At 38.4% G+C, this 21,353-nt stretch overlaps 1 protein-coding gene across 1 annotated transcript in view; it reads right to left on the reverse strand.

Moving 5' to 3' along the window:
- TRANK1 (tetratricopeptide repeat and ankyrin repeat containing 1) overlaps positions 1-21,353 on the reverse strand; it is a 144,754-nt gene that overhangs the window by 84,751 nt on the left and 38,650 nt on the right. The window contains exon 8 of the mRNA XM_007945681.2: positions 5,343-5,513. Coding sequence (XP_007943872.2) covers positions 5,343-5,513 — 171 coding nt within the window. The remainder of the gene's footprint in view (positions 1-5,342; positions 5,514-21,353) is intronic.

Raw genomic sequence — 21,353 nt, forward strand, 5'->3', positions numbered from 1 at the left:
AAATTTTGGTCAATGACATGAGGCAAAGTATATGTGAACTGCTGTATGAAAAGTGAATTTACTCTGTAAATCTTCACCCAAATCCTAAAAAAAAAAAAAAAAAAAAAAGACTATTTCTCAGGCTGAAATTTTAATCATTGGGCAATCTACTTCCATAGTGATACTGCCTTGCAAACCCAAAGAGGGGTAGCTATGAGTCAAAAATCAACTCAAAAGCAGTGAATTTGGTTGGGAGCTCTGGTGGCATAGTACCTAAGGCATTTGACTGCTAAGCACAAGAAGGCTGGTGGTTCAAACCCACCAGCCACTCCTCGGAAGGAAGATTGGGCAATCTACTGCCACAGTGATATGCCTTGGAAACCCAAAGAGGGGTTGCTATAAGTCAGATCTGACTTGATGGCAGTGAGTTTGGTTTTTGGGTTTAGATGCCAAAAGCTGCCCTATCCAAAGAGACCATCATGAAAACATCATCAAAATTGGGGACAGCAACTTCAAGAAGAGCCAAGGGAGTGAAGATCTTTTATCCCAGTCTGTAACATTGGAATGTTTACTCTTCTGAACGGTGCAAGAAATGAGTTATTGTCCATAGATGTAAAGAATAAGAACCATCAAGTCAAACAAGGGTACAAAGCTCCTATCAACAACTGATCCCTAAGGTAACAATTCCATATGGACCAGAAATGGGTGAGCATCGGGGGGAACTCTAGGCCACTGTCTTCTCGGCCAATGCTCTGGAAAGACCTTGCTGGGGCTAAAATCTAAACCTGCACTATCCAATATTACAGCCATTAAATGAAATGAAATGAAATGAAATTAATAAAATAAAATCAGAAATCCAGTTCTTAAATTTCATGAACCACACATATTTCAAGTGCTCTAGCCATGGTGTGGCTAGTGGCTACCGTATTGGTCAGAGCAGATACAGAACATTTCCACCATGACAAAAATGGATGGCTCTGGTTTAAAAAGAACTGTGCCCCTCACCAAGTCTCACCTTAGGTTTTAATGTTTGTGCAACCAGCAAACTCTTAGAATCAAAATGTATGCATACAACTCAATACAGTAGCATGGATATACAAAGCAAGAGTGATAATCATTACATAATTCCATATAGAGCTCATATTCAGAGATTAAATTCTATAAGGTTCTGCTAGGAGTATTTTGGGAAACAGAAAGATTTTGATTACTAGCCCTTCTTGGGGAGCTCTGATAGCATAGTGCCTAAGGCACCTGATTGCTAACCAGAAGGCTGGCGGTTCAAACCCACCAGCCACTCCTCGGAAGGAAGGTTGGGCAATCTACTTCTGTAGTGATACTGCCTTAGAAACCCAAGGAGGAGTCGCTATGAGTCGGGTCTGACTCCACGGCACATAACAACAACAGCCCTTCCTAACTGCTGTCATTCACTTCTTTTTCAGTTTTTATCAGTTCCCTTTGTTCTTTTGGAGGAGCTCTGGTGGCACTGTGGGTAAGGCATTTGGCTGTTAACCAAAAGGTCAGCAGTTCAAACCTACCAGCTGCTCCACAGGAGAAAATGGAGGCAATCTACTTCCATAAAGATTTACAGCCTTGGAAACCCTATGGGGGTCGCTATAAGTTGGAATCAACTTGATGGCAGTGGGTCTTTTTGTTTGTTTTTCTCTTTTGACTCAGTATTTCTCTATAGTCTTTCCATTTATTCCTCTAAGGTGGCAAGAAAGCCTTCGTAGTCAATGATCTGGAAAAACTTTAAAGTTAATGAAATACCCAATAAATGCACCACTGAGTATCGGGGGCTTTAGGCTTGCCTATACCCACTGACATCATCAGCCAGCCTGAGAGCCAAACAGCCAGGTCTGGGACAGTGTACATTCCTCTTGCACATGCTTTTCTGCCCAGCAAGTACAGTTAGATTCTAACAGGTGAAACAGGGACAAGCTGTGATTCTAATGAGACTCTTCTCTTGGTTCCAAACCTGAGCCATAGATTTAATTGGTGAAGGAGCAAGAAAGAGAGGAAGGGAGACAGAGAACCCTGTTCTCAGAAAATGAGCTGTTTTTAGAATTAGCAGACACTCGAAGATTTTATTATGAAAGAGAATTAAAAATCAAAACTTAAAAAGCTAAACAAAAATGAACAACTTATGCTAAAGACTGTAACATTAAACATAATGTACAGTATCCTAAAAATTGCCTAAAGCATCTGACTGCTAACCAGAAGGCTGGCAATTTAAACCCAGCAGCCACTCCTCAGAAGGAAGACTGAGCGATCTACTTCCATAGTGATACCGCCTCGGAAACCAAAGGAGGGGTCGCTATGAGTTAGATCCAACTTGATGGCAATGAGTGAATGAATATCCTAAAAATTAAGATTAGGATTAACAAAGAATAAATTTCCAAATAAGTCAGCCATTCTCTACCAGTAACTTGTTGTTGTTATGTGCTGTAGAGTCAGACCCAACTCATAGCGACCCTTCCTTGGGTTTCCAAGGCAGTATCACTACAGAAGTAGATTGTCCAACCTTCCTTCCAAGGAGTGGCTGGTGGGTTTGAACCACCAACCTTCTGGTTAGCAGTAAGTGTCTTAGGCACTATGCTACCAGAGCTCCCTACCAGTAATTAGTGGTTCTTTTTTATCATTGTTATTTTAAAACCTGGTCATTTATGGGCAAAGAAACATCTTTGGTTAGTTTCCATTTCTCAAGTAGTAAGTGGATATAATCCTAAAACTAAGGTTACAGGCATAAATTCCCAGAAAGCACTTCACAATGGTTTATTAATTAGACTATCTTAAAGCAGAAGTCAGAGTTTGTTAAAATGAGGTCATCGCAAAACCAAACATAACACATCACAGCTTCAAAAGAACATCCGTGCAAAACAGAGGGCTCTGTGAACACATTTCTCTCCCCTCTCCCATAGTCTCATGGAAATGACAGAAGATACTTAAAATAACAAATCAATAAATGGCAAAATGGGGAGGGGGCAAATGCAAAGCAGCATCAATCACCCTCACATAAAACTGTCCTTATTCCATCAATTGCCATGATCCTCAGCCTGCCAGACAGCCTCCCATCCCTGCCCCAACACACCCTCTACAGGATGTCGTCAACTTGTTACCCACTAACACATAGCTCAGGAGCTCTGGTAGCATAGTGCCTAAGGCATTTGACTGCTAACCAGATGGCTGGCGGTTCAAACCCACCAGCTACTCCTCAGAAGGAAGGTTGGGCAATCTACTACCGTAGTGATACCACGTCAGAAACCCAAGGAGGAGTTGCTATGAGTCAGATCCGACTCCACAGCACTGAGTTTGGTTTTTTGGGTTTTTTTTTAAACACATTTCTCATCCAGGGGAGGAGGGAGTGTTTCTGAAGAAACACAATGAAATAACTGCAGGAAAAAGCACACTCACCACCTATTAAGTGTTAATCAATTTGGTCCTCATTTGTAAGCTGAACTCTCTAAAGATAAGCAGGTAATTAAATCAACCACACCAGTTGCCATCGAGTCAATTCTGACTCATGGCGACCCCGTGTGTGTCAGAGTAGAACTTTGTTTCAGAGGCTTTCAGTGGCTGATTTTTCTGAAGCAGATTGCCAGGCCTTTCTTTGGAGGCACCTCTGGGTGGACTTGAGCCTCCACCTTTTTCATTAGCACCTGAGCATGTTAGCCATTTTCATCACCCAGGGATTCTCAGCAAGGAATTAGGGAAAAGCATTTACCACAAAAGAGAAGCAAGAAAATGAATCAACTAATCCCAAAAGAAACATAAATAAGCCAGAGTAGTGAAGAGGATGTTCTTTATAAAAATAAAACTCATTAATATTTTCAAGGGTGACTCAAGAGGACTTGGCAAACACAGAACAAGGACCAGCTGCTACATGTAAGAAACAAAGAACAAGAAAGAGTTCTTAAGAATTAAAACTAGGATTTCCCAAATAAAAAATTCAATAGTCTAACTGAAATATAAATAGAAAAGCTGAAGATGAAATTAAATGGAGATGGAAAATATTAGGAAACAGTAGGAAGACATGCATTATAAAGTTCATCTGTGTAAGAGAAATAGCATAAGAAAAGAAACATTGGAGGAGAACATAATAATGGAATAGAATCTCCCTGAGCTAAGGTAGACAGATTGATAGGAGCAGTAAATACTAAGCAAGAAGAAAGACTAAGGACCCACACCTACATACATCCCAGCAAAATTTCAGAATTCCAAGGACAGAGAAAACCTCAGAGAGGAAAAAAAAAATGAGACTAACACCAGACTTCTAATCAACTAAAGCAGGGGCCTGAAGACAGTGAAACAGTATCTTCAAAACTGTAAGAGGTTTTATAGTATATTTCATAAATCTAAGATGCCACAGACTGCTGGACAGATCAGAAAAAGGTGCCAATTAAACTACAATTGCCACTGATTGTAAGGTACATCCCAATTTCAAAGACCATATGGTAAAGACCATTTCAAAGAAAATGTTCCCCAGAAGAGGGCAACTCAGAATCAATGAAACATGATACCTGTGTTCAGTCTGACTATCAATCAAGATAACATTTTCAGATATGCTAGTCTATTATCCATGATCCTCTGTAGAAAAAAGTACTTGAATAGGTACTTTAGCAGAGCAAGAGAGAAGTTCTAAGAGAACACGAGCCACTAGAATTAATATTAGTAGGAGAAGAACTAAAAGTATAAAAGGAAAACAAAGGTGCTTCATTAAACTGGGATGCTTGAAGAGTATCATATTTAAAGAGAAAAGTTTTCAGGACATTTGGTCTCATTTCCTGTTTAATATACTCCAGCCATCCTACTAAGTAGTACAAAGAGTAACACTTATATAATCTAAAATCCATGCAAATGCTATTTACTGGTGTTCAATTTCTATGGATTACTATGGAAAGCTAAGAGTTAAGAAAGAGAATGGAAATGATACAAATAATATAACTAGATAAAATTCAACAAGTGAGGTTGAGACAGCCAAGAACTTCATCTTATACAGCAGAGATGCTGTTTCAAATTTACAAATTAAGAAGTAGAGATAATTGTATTTTAAATAGTTAAAAGTGGTTGTTTCTGAAGGGTTGGTTTTTTGTTATTTCTTGTTCTGTCTGAATTTTTTTTTCATTTTTACCCCATACATACATGGAAAAACAAAATCACTTAAGCTAGACCTAGTAAAGTTCTCAGAATGTCATAGATGTTCTCTAAAGGGCACTTTTCTTATTCTTTCAAAAGAAGCAAACAAGTTTTCCAAAGATTAAGGGTCTCACTTCCATCTTCATGTATCAAGAAAAGCAAACTGACTGACAACTAATATCATAGTACCAGTTTTACCCAAAAAAAAGTTAATTCACCAGAAGCCATACCTGATAAATCCCTGGAAGACACAGCAAGCTTTTCCAAGTGACTGTTGATTTTCTCAATAGCTTTGAAGTTCTTATTCCTCTTCAGGACGTCTATGGCAGAGCGGGACTGTCGATCCAACAGTGTGGGGTCAGCTCCAAACTGCAGGAGCATCTGTATATCCTCTGTTTGTCCTAGGACAAGAAGGGACATTATCACAGTTCCTTCCATAAGAAGATGTCCCCATGAGTGCTGTGCCGCACAGGTCCTTGCCCGAGCAGCCCAGGAAAGGGGACCAGCATCCCTCTGTTTATAAAACCTGAACTGCCAGGCTTAGCTAGGCCACCCAACTTCCCCAAAGCAAGGAGTCCTGTGTGGAACAGGAAGGACAACAGCTTTTAAGAGGTTCAGAAGTGTGCTCCTCTCCACCTTTCTCCCCTCTCTCCTTGGCAACAAGCAAGGAGCGGGGGAATCTGGTTACTAGGTAACGATTACAGCTGTAAGGATAACAGCATGCTATGACTTCAGATTTCCATACTCCCTAGAGAGGAAATAGAATATTTTTTCAGAAAAAAAAAAAAAAAAACCTGTCTGAGGACATGAAAAGAAAGTGGCAATTGCCACTGGGTTCTTTTTGTTGTCTAATTACTACCTTCCTGGCCCTGACCCTCTCGCTGCCAGCTCCATTAGCTGTTCTGATGTATCTATTTGCCAAGCATCAAGGTGGCTCTGTGACCATGGAGGCAACAGCTCTGAAAATAGAACATGTGTGTCCCTGGGGGTACACAAAGACTTATGTGTAGGTACAGAGAGCTAAAAGAAATAATGCCTGATATGAGTTGAACATTTACCTAAGGTAGATGCACTCCTTGGAGAGAACAATCATGGGAGAAAGAAGGGCTATTTATGCACAGGGAGACAGCTCAGGGGGCAGGAGTGCATGGACACAGGGAAGAGGTACTATTGGGAGGAAGTGGGAGGGGAGCTGTTGCATTGTGGTAAATTGTGGTCAATGTCATGAGACAAAGTGTATGTGAACTGCTGTATGGAAAGTAAATTTTCTCTGTACACTTTCACCCAAATCACAATTTAAAAAAGAAGAAAGAAACAATGCCTGATTCCCAAACTTCCATATGTATGCTTTACAGAAATTTACCACCCAACAAGGCACCAATACTGTAGGTACCATGCTGTTCATGGTGTTCCTTTCCCATCTCCCCAGTCACAACAATCCTTCTCTGTGGAGAGCCCTAAGTCTTAAAGGACTGTTGGGACGTGGTGAGCGACTAATTGAGCAACGGCTCCCATAAATAGGTTGATACTTTTAGTGTCCCCATAAGGACTAGGACTGATGGGCCCTAAGTCTTGTGGGTTGATGCTGTTAAGTGTCCTTGTAGGTTGAGCCCTGCTCTTAGAATATCATCAGCCATTTTCTCCCTTGTGTTGTTCAGAGAAACAGCAGGTGCAAAAGGGGCATAAACTTTAGTTAAACCAGAGTATACAGAAGCCAATCTAAAGTTAATAAGTTAATAGGGAACATAGGTTTCTAGGGGACATAATTGTATAGAAGAATGAGTATAGAATTTAAGAGGTTATGGTGACCTGAGTTGTGGTAACTTACGTCATGGTGACCTGGGTACCTTGGAAACAGGAATGTTAGTTTAAACTTTAATATGCCAATTGTGTATGTATGTACTCTTCCCAATACTGATTAACTTGTGATTGATTGTATGACATATGAATGGTGCACTTTTCCCATGTTAAACTTGTATATAAACTTGAGAACAATCATAATAAATTTGGCACTGCTTTACAATGGCTCTGAGTGTCCCTCCCGTTCCCATTCTTTAACTTTTCTCTCATTTTTAACTCATTCTCTTGCCCCCTGTTCTAGAATTGTCACGCCGACCGCAACACTTCTCCCACACTACAAAAATTAAACTAAATTAAAAAGTAAAACTTCTTTCCTATTGGGTATCTTACTATGGTAGGCAGAATTCTAAGATGGCCCCCAAGTTCCTGTCCCCTGGTATACATACATCTATTCCCAGTTATTTAATCAAATGCTAATCTAAATGCTACTGTGATGAGACTTGGCAAATATAAGTACGGTCCCAAATCAGTTGATCTTAATAGAGGGAAATTATCCTGGTGGGCCTGATCTACTCATATGAGCCCTAGGAAGTCAAAGGTCCATAGGTCACAAATAACCAAAAAAAAAAAACCCACTTCCATTGGGTCAATTCAGACTCATAGCAATCTCCATTGGGTTTCTGAGGCTGCCAATCTTTACAAAAGTAGATGGTGTCATCTTCCTCCTGTGGAACAACTTCTGGTTAGCAGCCAGATGCCCTACCCACTATACCAGCAGAGCTCCTTATAGGTCACAAATAGAAAAGGTCATGGATTGAATGTGTGAGAAGAATTTGATGCACAAGAGATTCTCTGCTGCTGGCTTTGAAGATGGAGGGGACCAGGTGGCAAGGAATGCAGAAGCTGAGATTGGGTCCTAGCTAACAGTCAATAAGGAACTAAGAACCTTAGTCCTATAACTGCAAGGAAGTAGATTATGCCACAACCATGTGGGCTTGAAAGAGGTCCCACCCTACACCTTGATTTCAGTTCTGCAAGACACTGAGCAGAGAACTCAGACACATCATGTCAGACTTCTGACCTACACAACAGCTGTGGTTGTTGTTAGGTGCTGTCAAGTCAGCTCTGACTCACAGAGACCCTACCCACAACAGAACAAAATACTCCCTGGTCCTGTGCCATCCTCACAATCTTTGCTACACTTGAGCTAATCATCATAGCCACTGGGTCAATCCATTTCATTGAGGGTCTTCCCCTTTTTTGCTGACCCTCAACTTTGCCAAGCATGATATCCGTCTCGAGAGATTGGTCACTTCTGATGCCTACAGAACTAGGTACTAATAAATGGGGTTGTTGTAAACCTGACATTTTTTGTGATCTTGTATATAACATACAAAACTAATACATTTATTACAGCATATTTCCCCAAAGAAGGTTAAACCTCCTGACCTCTGGGTATCACTCAAAAGGACACTTAGAACTTATTAGTGACTGAAAAGGGGAGTCCTGGTGGCACAATGGTTAAGTATTTGTCTGTTAATTGTAATGTCAATGTTCAAACCCACCACCCTCTCCATGGGAGAAAGATGTAGCCGTCTGCTTCCATGAAGATTTACAGCCTTAGAAATCCTATGGGGCAATTCTACTGCCAGTGAGGCTGTGGGGAGATTGGAACCTTACACATTGCTGGTGGGACTGAAGAATGGTACAACCTTATAGAGCTAGAAATAGAAATACCATACAATCCAGCAATCCATTCCTAGGTATAAATCCTAGAGAAATCAGAGCAGTGACATGAATAGAAATATGCACATCCATGTTCATCACAGCATTATCCACACAGCAAAAAGATGGAAACAATCTAAACATTCATGAATGGATGAATGGAAAAGCAAACTGTGGTACATACATACAATTAATACTATGAAACAATAAAGAATAACGATGGATCTGCAACACATCTCATACCATGTATGAATCTAACGGACATTATGCTGAGTGAAATAAGCCAAACACAAATGGACAAATATTTTATGAGACTATTATTATAAAAAGTCAAGAATAGGTCTACACACAGAAAGAAAGTCTACACCAGGGAAGGGAGGAGGAGGGAGAATCACTAAGTAGACAGTAGACAAGAATCAATTCGGGTAAAGGGAAAAGGTATACACAATATGGGGGAAGTAAGCACAATATGCTCTCATGGCATAGTGCCGAAGGCACTTGACTGCTAATCAGAGGCTGGTGGTTCAACCCCACGAGCCACTCCTTGGAAGGAAGGTTGGGCAATCTATTTCCGTAGTGATACTGCCTCAGAAACCAAAGGAGGGGTTGCTGTGAATTGGATTCAACTTGACGGCAGTGAGTTTTGTTTGGCTTTGAAAACACAGTATGACCAAGACAAAGGAAGACACTAAAAGGTATGCAAAAATAAAGGACAACTTTGATAAATGCACTAACATATATAGTCCTGCAACAGCATTAATAACTAACAATTTATGAGTAGATACATAGGTAAATGTATATGCTAAATAGGTAAGGGAGGTTGTTTGGAAGTACACCTATATACATACATAGGTATGGTGATGGATATTTCTACATATATATTTGCAAATGCTACACGTATACTCATACGTAACAGAGAATATAGGAGGCACAGTTATAGAAACTACTTAGACCTTGAGACTGAATCACTGGACATGAAGGTCTAAGGACCACAGCCTCAGAGGACACCTAGGTCAACTGGCAAAACACAGTTCATAATGATAACATTCTATATCCTAGTCTGGTGAGTAGTGTCTGAAGTCTTAAAAGCTTGCGAGCACCCACATAAGAAACAACTATTGGTCTATTCCCACCTGAAGCATAGAAGAATGAAGAAAAATGAAACCTCAAGGAAGCAATTAGTGCAAAGGACCCACATGAACCACACCCTTCTCTAACCCGAGACCAGAAGAACTAGATGGTACCTGGCTACCACTACCAACCCCTCTGATGAAGACCACAATAGAAGGTTCTTGTTAGAATGGGTTTAAAAAAAAAAAAGTGTAGAACAAAATTCAAAGCCAAAAACAAAAAAAGACTAAGCTGATTGGTTGGAAAAAGACTACAGGAAACCCCAATACTACTGCCATGAGACAATCTTCTAACTTGAAACTGAAGACACTCTCAGAGGTCACCTTCCAGCCAAATAATAGATGAGACTATAAAATAAACAATGTGAAAAATGTGCTCCTCAGAACAAACAACTATAGGAGACCAACAGGGCAACATTCACCCAAAATCAAAGATGGGAAGACAGGGAGGGACAGAGAAATTGGATGAATGAAATCAGGATCACAGGGAGGCAATGGTGAGAGTGATGACACATTGTAGGGATTGCAACCAATGTCATGGAACAATTTATATAAGAACTATTGATTGGGAAAACTAATTTGTTATGTAAATTTTCACCTAAAGCACAATAAATTTTATAAAAATCTTAAAAGTGACATCTTAAAACCATGCACATATTTACTTACATATGCATAAAATATTCATGGAAGAAAACATAAGAAATTGGTAACAGTGGTTCCTGGGTGACTAGAAGTCAGAGATAGGATAAAGACTCTCAATATATACCTTTTGTACCTTTTGCTTTTTTAATGTAACTTAATTAAAATCTAAATAAAATTAAAATTTACACAAATAAATAAAATGCACAAACTTTGTGCATAAACAAGTCCTCAACTAGGAAATCATCCTACAGGTACATTCCCAGGGTTCACAAAGATGAACATAAAAGAATGCTCTTAGAGTGCTGTTTCTGGTAGCAAAACAAACTAAAAATGACTTAAAGATCCATCAGTAAGGTATGCTCACTATAGAAAATACTGTGAACTATTTAAAAATGAAATAACTATGCAGGTACTACTAGGGAAAGACTGTCAAGATACATTGTGCAGCAAAGTTGTTGTTGTGTGCCATCAAGTTGATTCTGACTCATAGTTACCCACATGACACAGCATAGGGTTTCTAGGCTATAATTTTTACAAGGACACAGACTGCCAGGTCTTTCTCCTGCAAAGAGTCTTGATCGGTTCTAACTGTCAACATTTCTATTAGTAACTGAGAGGTTAACCATTGTACCACCAGGCCTCCTAACTGCCTTTAAAATTCCTAAACTTGCACTGCTTGAATAAAAGCCCTTTGTCGCTTTTGGCTTGGATGCTCCCTACTTGGAAATAGCTTCTTGTTCACTAAATCCTGCTAATTAAATTGACTGACTGACTGGATCATTCACTGAATTCTTCTTTGGACAACTGACAAACGAGGAGAAAATATTTATCACATATACCAGAGACAAAAGAGCTAACGAATAAAGGATTCTAAAAAAATTGACAAAGAAAAGACCAAAAACTCAATGAGAAAGAGACATGAGTATATAATTCATATATACAGTAGGTTTGTTTTTTGGGGTTTTGGTATTGCAGGTGAATAATAAGTATATTATAGATGAAAAAAGTTGTAAAGTAGTAAAAGCTAAATAAGCACAGTGTTGGACTAGAATCAAAGATATCAGTATAAACTCATGGTTTTTAATACACATGTAAGCAGTAGATACAAAAATACAGATGTATGTGAATACATGAGTTATTATACATACACATATTTTCAAGCTCTGGCTGCTGACAAGGCCTAAAAGCAATGGCACTCAGTAGCAAAGAGCAAGCCTAGTACCAGATCTTGGTTTTGAAACACCACTTTCCAATACAAGGACAAGGGCCCTACAATGTAGTAAATTCCATAGTGTGTCTTTTCTAGCCCTAAGTCTTTGTAAACTCCATGGTGGAATTTGCCACGAGCAACTGAGTAGCTCCTGATTGTTAAAGTTATCCACAAGGGGTATTTCTGTTGAGAGTGACATGAAGCAATCTTCTGGGAAGTTCTCTCTCAGGTGTATAGAATTCTGATGTTGGGATTGGTTAGTTTGGCCACTCTGCCAGGCTCAAAAAGGAGCCCCCCCGAGAGTCAGAAGGAGTCTCTCTTACTGCCAGCTAAGAAAGATGTGCTGCTGAGAGAAACACACTCCTGAGAGATATGCACTTGCTAAAAGATGCAAGAGGCATGTGCTACTGAGAGACTGCTGGCTGCTAAGTGAGATGGCTGGCTGTAAGAGACTGAGTGCATTTCTGAACCTGAATTGTAGCTTGTTGCTTCCCTAATAAACCCCATAATCTGTGAGTTCTATGTGGTCACTGTAGCAAATTATCGAATCCAGCAGAGAGGTGGAGATGCTGCAGGAGGAATGGTGTCAGGGTTGGTGAAAAGGCTGGAAGAAGGCAGCATGTCTGGCCTCATAGGAATAGGCCTTGGACTACTGATAGTGATTCTGTCTTCCTCTTGTGGGGTTAGAGGAGGTCAGAAGTTGTGGCCTCCCTGCCCCCTTTGGCAGGCCCCTTGGAAAAGTAGATGATTCCAGGGGTGAGAAAGGGAAGATACAAGATGAGTCTGAGTATCTTCTGTTGTCAAAAAGTAAGGAAGTGCTCAGCAAAAGATCTCTATCGAAGGAACACAGAAACCAATCTGATGGAGCACCAAATGACCAGAGCTGAAATAACTTGACCAACAAAATAAATAATGATAGCACTGGATTTTATCCCAGAAGATAAAATATCCATGGGCCATTACTGACATAAATAAATAATGGAATAGATAAATACATGGGGAAAAGGGATAGCTCTTCCAAGTATTCCAAGTAATAAATGTAGAAGGACAAGGGGAAATAGAAAATAAACATTAGTCAAAGATTAGAGAAATAACTGTTTCTGACAAGATCCACCAATGAATGCTAAAATTAGTGGGCAAAAGTTTGAGAATAAGCAGAATATTTCATAGTTTTAAAGTATCTTATCCAAGATATTTAATTACAAGAGGAAATACATTATATATTAACTTTACATGGATAAACTCCATGTAGTCTTTGATATTCATCAGTAAGTACTTCAAGTCTTCTTCACTTTCAATAAGCAAAATTGCGTCATCTGCATATGCCAGATTGTTACTGAGTCTTCCTCTAATCCTAATGCCACACTCTTCTGAGTGATGCAGCTTCTCACCCCACCACTCGTCTGTCAGTTTGTCATCTGTGGTGGCTTAGGTATTTGTTTAAACTAAAGGATGCAATCCTGGACATGCTTACTCCTTTATGCTAAGAAATTAGGAAGATAGCTACCTGGTCAACTGACTGGGAGAGATCCATATTGTGCCCGCTCCAAAGAAAGGTGATCCTCCAGAGTGCAGATATTATCGAACAATATCATTAATAACACACGCAAGTAAAATTTCTTAAAAATAATTCAAAAATGGTTGCAGCAATACATCAACAGATAACAAACAGAAATTCAAGCCACATTCAGAAGAAGATGTGGAATGAAGGATAGCATTGCTGATGTCAGATGGATCTTGGCTAAAAGTAAATACCAGAAAGATGTTTACCTGTGTTTCATTGACTTTGCAAAGGTATTTAAATGTGTGGATCATAACAAGTTACTGATAACATTGCAAAGAACAGAAATTCCAAAATACTTAATTGTGCTCATGAGGAACCTATACAAAGACCATGGGACAGTTGTTCTAACTGAACAAGGGGATACTGCATGTTTTAAAATCAGAAAATGCATGCATTACAGTTGTATCCTTTCACCATACTTATTCAATATGTAAATAATCTGAGAAGCTGGATCACTCAGAAGAGTGTGGCATCAGGATTAGAGGAAGACTCAGTAACAATCTGGCATGTGCAGATGATGCAATTTTCCTTGTTGAAAGTGAAGAAGACTTGAAGTAGTTACTGATGAATATCAAAGACTAAGCCTTCATTTTGGATTATATTTCAACATAAATAAAACAAAATCCTCACAACTGGACCAATAAGCAAAATCATAATAAATGGAGAAAAGATGGAAGCTGTCAAGGACTTCATTTTACTTGGATCCACGATAAATGCCCATGGAAACAGCAGTCAAGAATCAAACGATAGGGACTTCCAGTAAGATGGTGGAATAGGCAAACAAGCTACACAGACCCTCTTCAACAAAGAAAAGAGAAACAAAATTACAGAGATACAGGGGATAATCCTGGAGCCCTGAGCTTTGAAAGGAAGTATACAGAAGTGGATTAGGCACCAACTAGAGGAAGAACCTGAATGAAATCAGTGAGTATGGAGACTGTCAGCTACTCTGTTGGCACCAAAAGCTTGAATATTTTCAAGTGGTGTTGGGACCTGAGAATTGACCTAAAGATCATCCCTGGTCACCAAAGGCTGCAGGGATGACTGCGCCGATAGCTGATGACTAGGAAGGCAAACAGTAAAGAAGGAGATGACCTGAGCTGTGGACTTTTGGTCCAGAGGGCACAGACATTTTGATTGTTTACAAGTGGTGGACATTTTGGATATTTAAAGTGACAGCATTCTCATTGGGATTGCAGGGAACTAAAAATAGGCTCTGCTTCCCAAGGATAACAGGGATATACAGGAGGCTGACAACAGAAGAGGAGAAATACGCTGAGTGTATAAATATTGCCAACTAGTGAATAGAGGTGCACAATACCTTGCTTACTTAGATAACATGCAAAGAAAACAAAAATCATGGGCAAGTCACTCCAACATAAAATCACCAATTAAATATAAACACAAACACATCACAATGTCTCAGTGACAACAGAGCATCACAGTCCACACAAAGAAGCAGGATAAAGCAGGAGAAACAAGGGGCCAGGATACAGACCCAGAACACATCCCTGAGGAAGAAGCAGCACTGGAACTCCCTGATAAGGAATTCAAAAGGATTACATTTAGCTACCTTCAACAGATTGAGAGATAATCAAGGAAAACACTGACAAAATTGAGGAAAACCCTAGAACAATTTCAAAAGACAATATAAGAACAAAATGACAAAAGAAATGAAAAATCAGAAATGATACAAAATCTATGGAGAGAAATCCAGAAGATTAATACTAAATTTTCAGAAATAAGTAACATATTGAATGGCAAAGAAGTAGAACTGAATCAATGGAGGACAGAATTAGTGAGATTAAAGACAAATATCTCATTATTTTTTAGAAATAGGTCAATCAGAAAAAAGATCAAAACAAAATGAAGAAACCCTAAGGTTCATGTGGGATACCATCAAAAGGAATAATCTACGTGTAACTGGAATTCCAGAACAGGAAGAGACAAATAAAACCACTGAGAAAACTGTCAAAGATTTCTTTCCCTGGTATGATGAAAGATGAGAATATATCCATTCAAGAAGTCCAATGAACCTCAAACAGGAAAGACCCAAAAAGAAAATCACCAAGACATATCATTATCAAACTCACCAAAACCAAAGACAAAGAAAGAATCCTGAAAGCAGCATGGGAAAAACGAAATGTTACCTACAAGGGGCAATCAATAAGACTAAGTCAGATTTCTCAGCAGAAACCATGAAGGTGAGAAGACAATGGGATGGTATATATATAACCCTGAAAGAGAAAAATTTCCAATGAAGAATTACATACCCAGCAAAATTGTCCCTCAAACATGATGATGAAATTAGGGCATTTCCAGAAAAGCAGAAATTAAGGGACTTTATTAAAACCAGACCAACCTTACAAGAGATGCTAAAGGGAGTCCACTGGACAGAGAACAACAATAGCAAACAACAACCAACCATTAACACACATGATGACATAACCTAGAAACCAACCCAGTTATGGTAGTATCCAAAGTAAGTAAGTTTACAAGATTGTAAACAGGGAATCAGAGACATCAATTGACAAATTAGGACAACTAAAAGCAAAAAAGGGGAAAAATAGTGTAGTTACAGAACTTCTAAATGGTAGGGAAGTCAAGAGAATTGCCAGATAGAACAGATTATTCTAAACTTGGGAAGAAAATTATAAATCACAGTGTAATCTCAAAGAAAAATGATAAACCTTCATATCACAATTAAAAAAAGGACAAGCACAAATATTTAGCTAATACTAAAACAACAACAATGAAGGAAGTGATAACACAATTCATAAACAAAATGAGCTCAGGACAGAAAATTATATGGAACAAAGAGATCAGCAACATCACAAAAAAGTACATAACGAAATGACAACACATTCATCCCTGTCAATAATTACACTGAATGTCAATGGATTAAATGCACTACTTAAGAGGCAGAGAGCTGCAGACTGGATAAGAAAACATAACCCATCAATATGCTGTCTACAAGAGACACACCTTAGAGAGACAAACTAAAAATCAAAGACTGGAAAAAGATATATCAAGCAAATGGCAACCACAAAAGAGCAGGAATGACAATATTAATTTCTGATAAAATTGACCTTAAGACAAAAACCACCATACAAGACATGGAAGGACATTATAAAATGATTAAAAAATTGAACAAGAGGACATAACAATAATAAACATCTATGCACTCAATGAAAGAGCCCCAAAATACATAAACCAGACTCTAACAGAACTGAAAAGACAAATAGATGAGTTCACAGTCATAGTAGGAGACTTTAATACACCACTTTCAATCACAGAACAACTGGAAAGAAACTCAATAAAAACACAGAAGAACTAAACAGTACCAGCCACCAACTTGACCTTATAGACATCTATAGAGCACTTCACCCAGCAACAGCACAATATACATTCTTTTCCAGTGCACATAGGACATTCTCCAGGATAGACCATATGTTAGGCCACAAAACAAGCCTCAATAAAGTTAAAAACATTAAAATACTGCAAAGCATCTTCTCAAATCATAATGCTGTAAAATTTGAAGTCAACAATAGGAAGATGAATGGAAAAAGAACAAACACATGAGAACTGAGTAACACTCTCCTTGAAAATGACTGAATAACAGAAGAAATAAAAAATGAAATTAAAGAATTCCTACAATCAAACGAGAATGAAAACATAACATACCAAAATCTCTGGGACACAGTAAAAGCAGTGATCAGAGGCCAATCTATAGCAATACCTGCACACATCAAAAAAGAAGAAAGAGCCAAAATCAACACCTTTAACCAACATCTCCAACAATTAGAAAAACAGCAGCAAAAAAAAGCTTACAGTCACTAGAAGAAAAACAATAAACAAAGATTCGAGCAGAAATAAATGAAACAGAAAATAGAAAGACAATAGAAAAAAAAAAATCAACAAGACTAGAAGTTGGTTCTTTGAAAAGATTAATAAAATTGACAAACCACTGGCAAATTTAACAAAGGAAAAGAGGGAGAGAATACAAATTATACGAATAAGAAATTAATTGGGCAACACCACAACAGAACCAACAGAATTTGAAAGGATAATATCCGGATATTATGAACAACTATACTCCAACAAATTCAAAAATCTAGAAAAAAATAGACAGATATCTAGAAACATACTTACCTAAACTAACAGAGGCTGAGGTGGAAAATTCAAACAGACCCATAACAAAAGAAGAAATTGAACAGGTCATCAAAAAATTATGAACAACAACAACAAGAAAAAGCCCTCCAGATGGTTTCACTGGAGAATTCTACCAAAAGTTCAGAGAAGAACTGACACCAATCCTACTCAAACTACTGCAGAACATAGAAAAGGATGGAATCCTTCCAAATTCATTTTATGAAGCAAGCATAACCTTGATATCAAAACCAGGCAAAAATATCACTACAAAGGAAAACTACACACAAATATCCCTCATGAATACAGATGTAAAAATCTTCAACAAAATACTAAGCAATAGACTCCAACAGCATATCAAGAAAATAATACATTATGACCAAGTGGGGCTCACACCAGGTTTGCAAGGATGGTTCAACATTAGAAAAACAATCAATGCCATCCATCACATAAATAAAATAAAGGGAAAGAACCACATGATCATATCAATCGATGCAGAAAAGGCATTTGATAAAAACCAACACCCTTTCCTGATAAAAACTCGGCAAAATAGGAATAAAAGTGAAATTCTTCAACATAATAAAGGGCATATATGCAAAACCAACAGCCAACATTATTCCCAATGGAGAGAGAATGAAACCATTCCCCTTGCAAACAGGACCAGACAACGATGCCCTCTATCACCACTTCTATTCAACATTGTATTGGAAGCCCTAGCCAGGGCAATAAGGCAAAAAAGGGAAATCAAAGGCATCCAAATTGGTAAAGAGAAAGTCAAACTATCCCTATTTGCTGATGATATAATCCTATACATAGAAAACCCAAGACACTCAGAAAAAAAAAACTGCTGGAACTAATTGAGAGATTTAGCATAGTGGCAGGATACAAGATCAGCATACAAAAATCAGTTGGATTCCTCTACACCAGCAAAGAGATTGCTAAAAAAGAAAAAAGAAAAACAATACCATTTACAATACTCAAAAAAAAAAAAAAAAAAAAAAAAACCTCACTACCGTCAAGTCAGATCTGACTCATAGCTACCCCTCCTTGGGTTTCTGAGGCGGTATCACTATGGAAGTAGATTGCCCAAAGATTAAAATTTCAGTTTTCTGCTGCTCCGGAGGTCCCCGGCCTCTCCTGCTCCCTCCCTTTCCTGGCTCTGTAGACCTGCTGTAGACTCTTTAAAGTTTTAAGAGCAAAGATATCACTTTGAAAGCTAAGGTGCAACTGATACTAGCCATGGTGTTTTCAATCACCTCATACTGTATGTGAAAGCTGCACAACGAACAAGGAAGACTGCAGAAAAATTGCTGCATTTGAATTGTGATGTTGGTGAAGAATATCAAACATGCCATGGACTGCCAGAAGAATGAACAAATCTGTCCTGGAAGAAATGCAGCCAGAACGTTCCTTAGAAGTGAGAAGGGCCAGACTTCACCTCACCTACTTTTGTCACATTATCAGAAGAGACCAGTCCCTGGAGAAGGATATTATGCTTGGTAAAGTAGAGGGTTAGTGAAGAAGGGAAAGACCCTCAACGAAATAGATTGACACAGTAGCTGCAACGATAGGCTCAAGAATAGGAAGGACTGTAAGGATGGTGCAAGACCAGGCAGTGTTTTGCTCTATGGTCACTGTGAGTTGAAACCAACTGACCTGACAGTACCTAACACTACCACCTTAACCAAATAATCAAGGTTAACAGCATCAGTAATAAGACATATTGACATCATGAACTCCAGGAAATTATTTCAAGGTAAACATGTTTTAAAAAAATTTGTTTTCTTGAAGAAAAAGAAGAGAATTATCAGGGAGGAAAAAGGAGGGAAGGAGGTGGAAGGAAGATGGAGAGAAGCCTGTAAGAGTTCATGAAGCTTTATTCAGCAGAGGCAACGAAGACAGTCCATGTTTATTTACATATACATGAAGCAAGAAAGGGCCTTCTCTTAACTTCACATGTTTATTCTTCCAAATTTCAGAAAGTTGGAGAGGTTCTATTGTTTACAAGAAGTTGTATAAAGTTGTGTTGTCCAATATCGTAGCCACCAGCCACATACAGCTACTGAGTACTTGAGATGGGGCTAGTCCACACTGAGATGTGCTGAAAGAGTAAAATGCCTGCTGGATTTCAAAGCTTAATACAATAAATAAATAAATGTATAAGAGCTTAATAATGTTTTATATTGGCTACATAGAGAAATTATATTTTTGATACGTTGGGTTAAATGAAATATATTTTTAAGTTAATTTCACCTGTTTCACTTTTTTATTATGACTACTAAGAAATTTTAAATTGTAGTGGCTCTTATTGTATTTATATTAGACTGTACTAGTCTAATGTCTCAGGAAATGGGATGTTTGCCAAGTTATCATTAAGTGTATTTAGCGTCTAAGATACAAAATGCATATAAAATATCCAAATACTGCTCAAGTTATCTGGATTTCAGGAGACCTGAAAATGTTTATTTGCAAATGAAAGGATCCTGTCTGGAAATTTTTTCTTGGGGATGCCTAACGAGAGGCACAGCAACGAGAGGCACAGACTTTAACCATAAATTACTGAGGTTAATGTTAGCATTAGTTCAATGGTGTTGTGAAGCTAGCTCATACCAGCTCACAGAGCCTGTTAAATTTCCAAGATTTTTTCAAGCTGGTAGATAAACACAGGCATTATTTTAAAAGTTAAATCATTTTAACTTACAAGTAAGTATATATTAAAAATAAAACTAATCACTTTCTAATTATTTTACTCTATTTTGCTATTACCTAAGCTGGGTTTTTTTACATCTATCTTTACATGTGGTGGAAATAATATACAATAGGGTCTACCGCACATCTCCTCCCAGCTCAGCATTCAGTAACGTCACATTGGCAGCTGTTTACCTGTGTTTTCTTGACTATGCAAAGGCATTTGACTATGTGGATCACAGTAAATTATGGATAATATTCTGAAGAATGGGAATTTCTGCATAGTTTAAATTCAGGAAAAGTGGGTGAGTCAGGGTTGTATACTTTCACCATGTTTATTCAATCTGCATGTTGAGAAAATTATCCAAGAAGCTGGACTATATGACAAAGAGCATGGCATCAGGATTAGAGAAAGACTCAGTAACAACCTGTGATACGCAGATGACATAACTTTACTTGCTGAAAGTGATGAGAACTTGAAGGACTTACTGAGGAAGATCAAAGCCTATAGGCTTCAGTATGAATTACACCTCAGCATTAAAAAAAAAAAAAAACCTCACAACTGGACCAATAAGCAACATCATGATTAACAGAGAAAAGATTGAAGTTTTCAAGGATTTCATTTCACTTGGATCCACAATCAACTATCATGGAAATACCAGTCAAGAAACAAAATGATGTATTTGCACTGGACAAATCTGTTGCAAAAGACCTCTTAACAGTGTTAAAGAGCAAAGATGTCACTTTGAGGACTGAGGTGTGCTTGACCCAAGCGATGCTGTTTTCAATCATCTCATATGCATATGCAGATGAATAAGGAAGACCAAACAAGAACTGATGCATTTCATTTATGGTACTGGCAAAGAATATTCAATCTATCTTGGACTGCCAGAAGGATGAACAAATCTGAACAAATCTGTCTTGGAACAGCCAGAAAGCTCCATAGAAGCAAGGACAACAAGAGTTCACGTCACATACTTTGGACATGTTATCAGGAAGGATTAGTCCTTGGAAAAGGATATTGTTTTATTTATCTGGTGCTGCAATAACAGACATACCCTAAGTGGATACCTTTAACAAACAGAAATTTCATCTCTCATAGTTTAGGAGGCTAGACGTCTAAGGTCTAAGTTCAGAATGCTGGCTCTAGGGGAGGCTCTCTCTCTGCCTCCTGATTCTAGGATGTACAAAGCACAGGGACCCTGGGTCCAAAGGACACTCTCCACTCCCAGCTCATCTTCCTTGGAGGTACTAGGTGCCTTCCTCTGCTTGCTTCATTTATTTATTTATTTATTTTACAAAATTTGCAATTTTATCCTTTTTTTTTTTTTTT

Source organism: Orycteropus afer, unplaced genomic scaffold (genome assembly GCF_000298275.1).
Source record: "Orycteropus afer afer isolate SDZICR_OR568_19922 unplaced genomic scaffold, OryAfe1.0 scaffold00142, whole genome shotgun sequence".
Classification (NCBI taxonomy): domain Eukaryota; kingdom Metazoa; phylum Chordata; class Mammalia; order Tubulidentata; family Orycteropodidae; genus Orycteropus; species Orycteropus afer.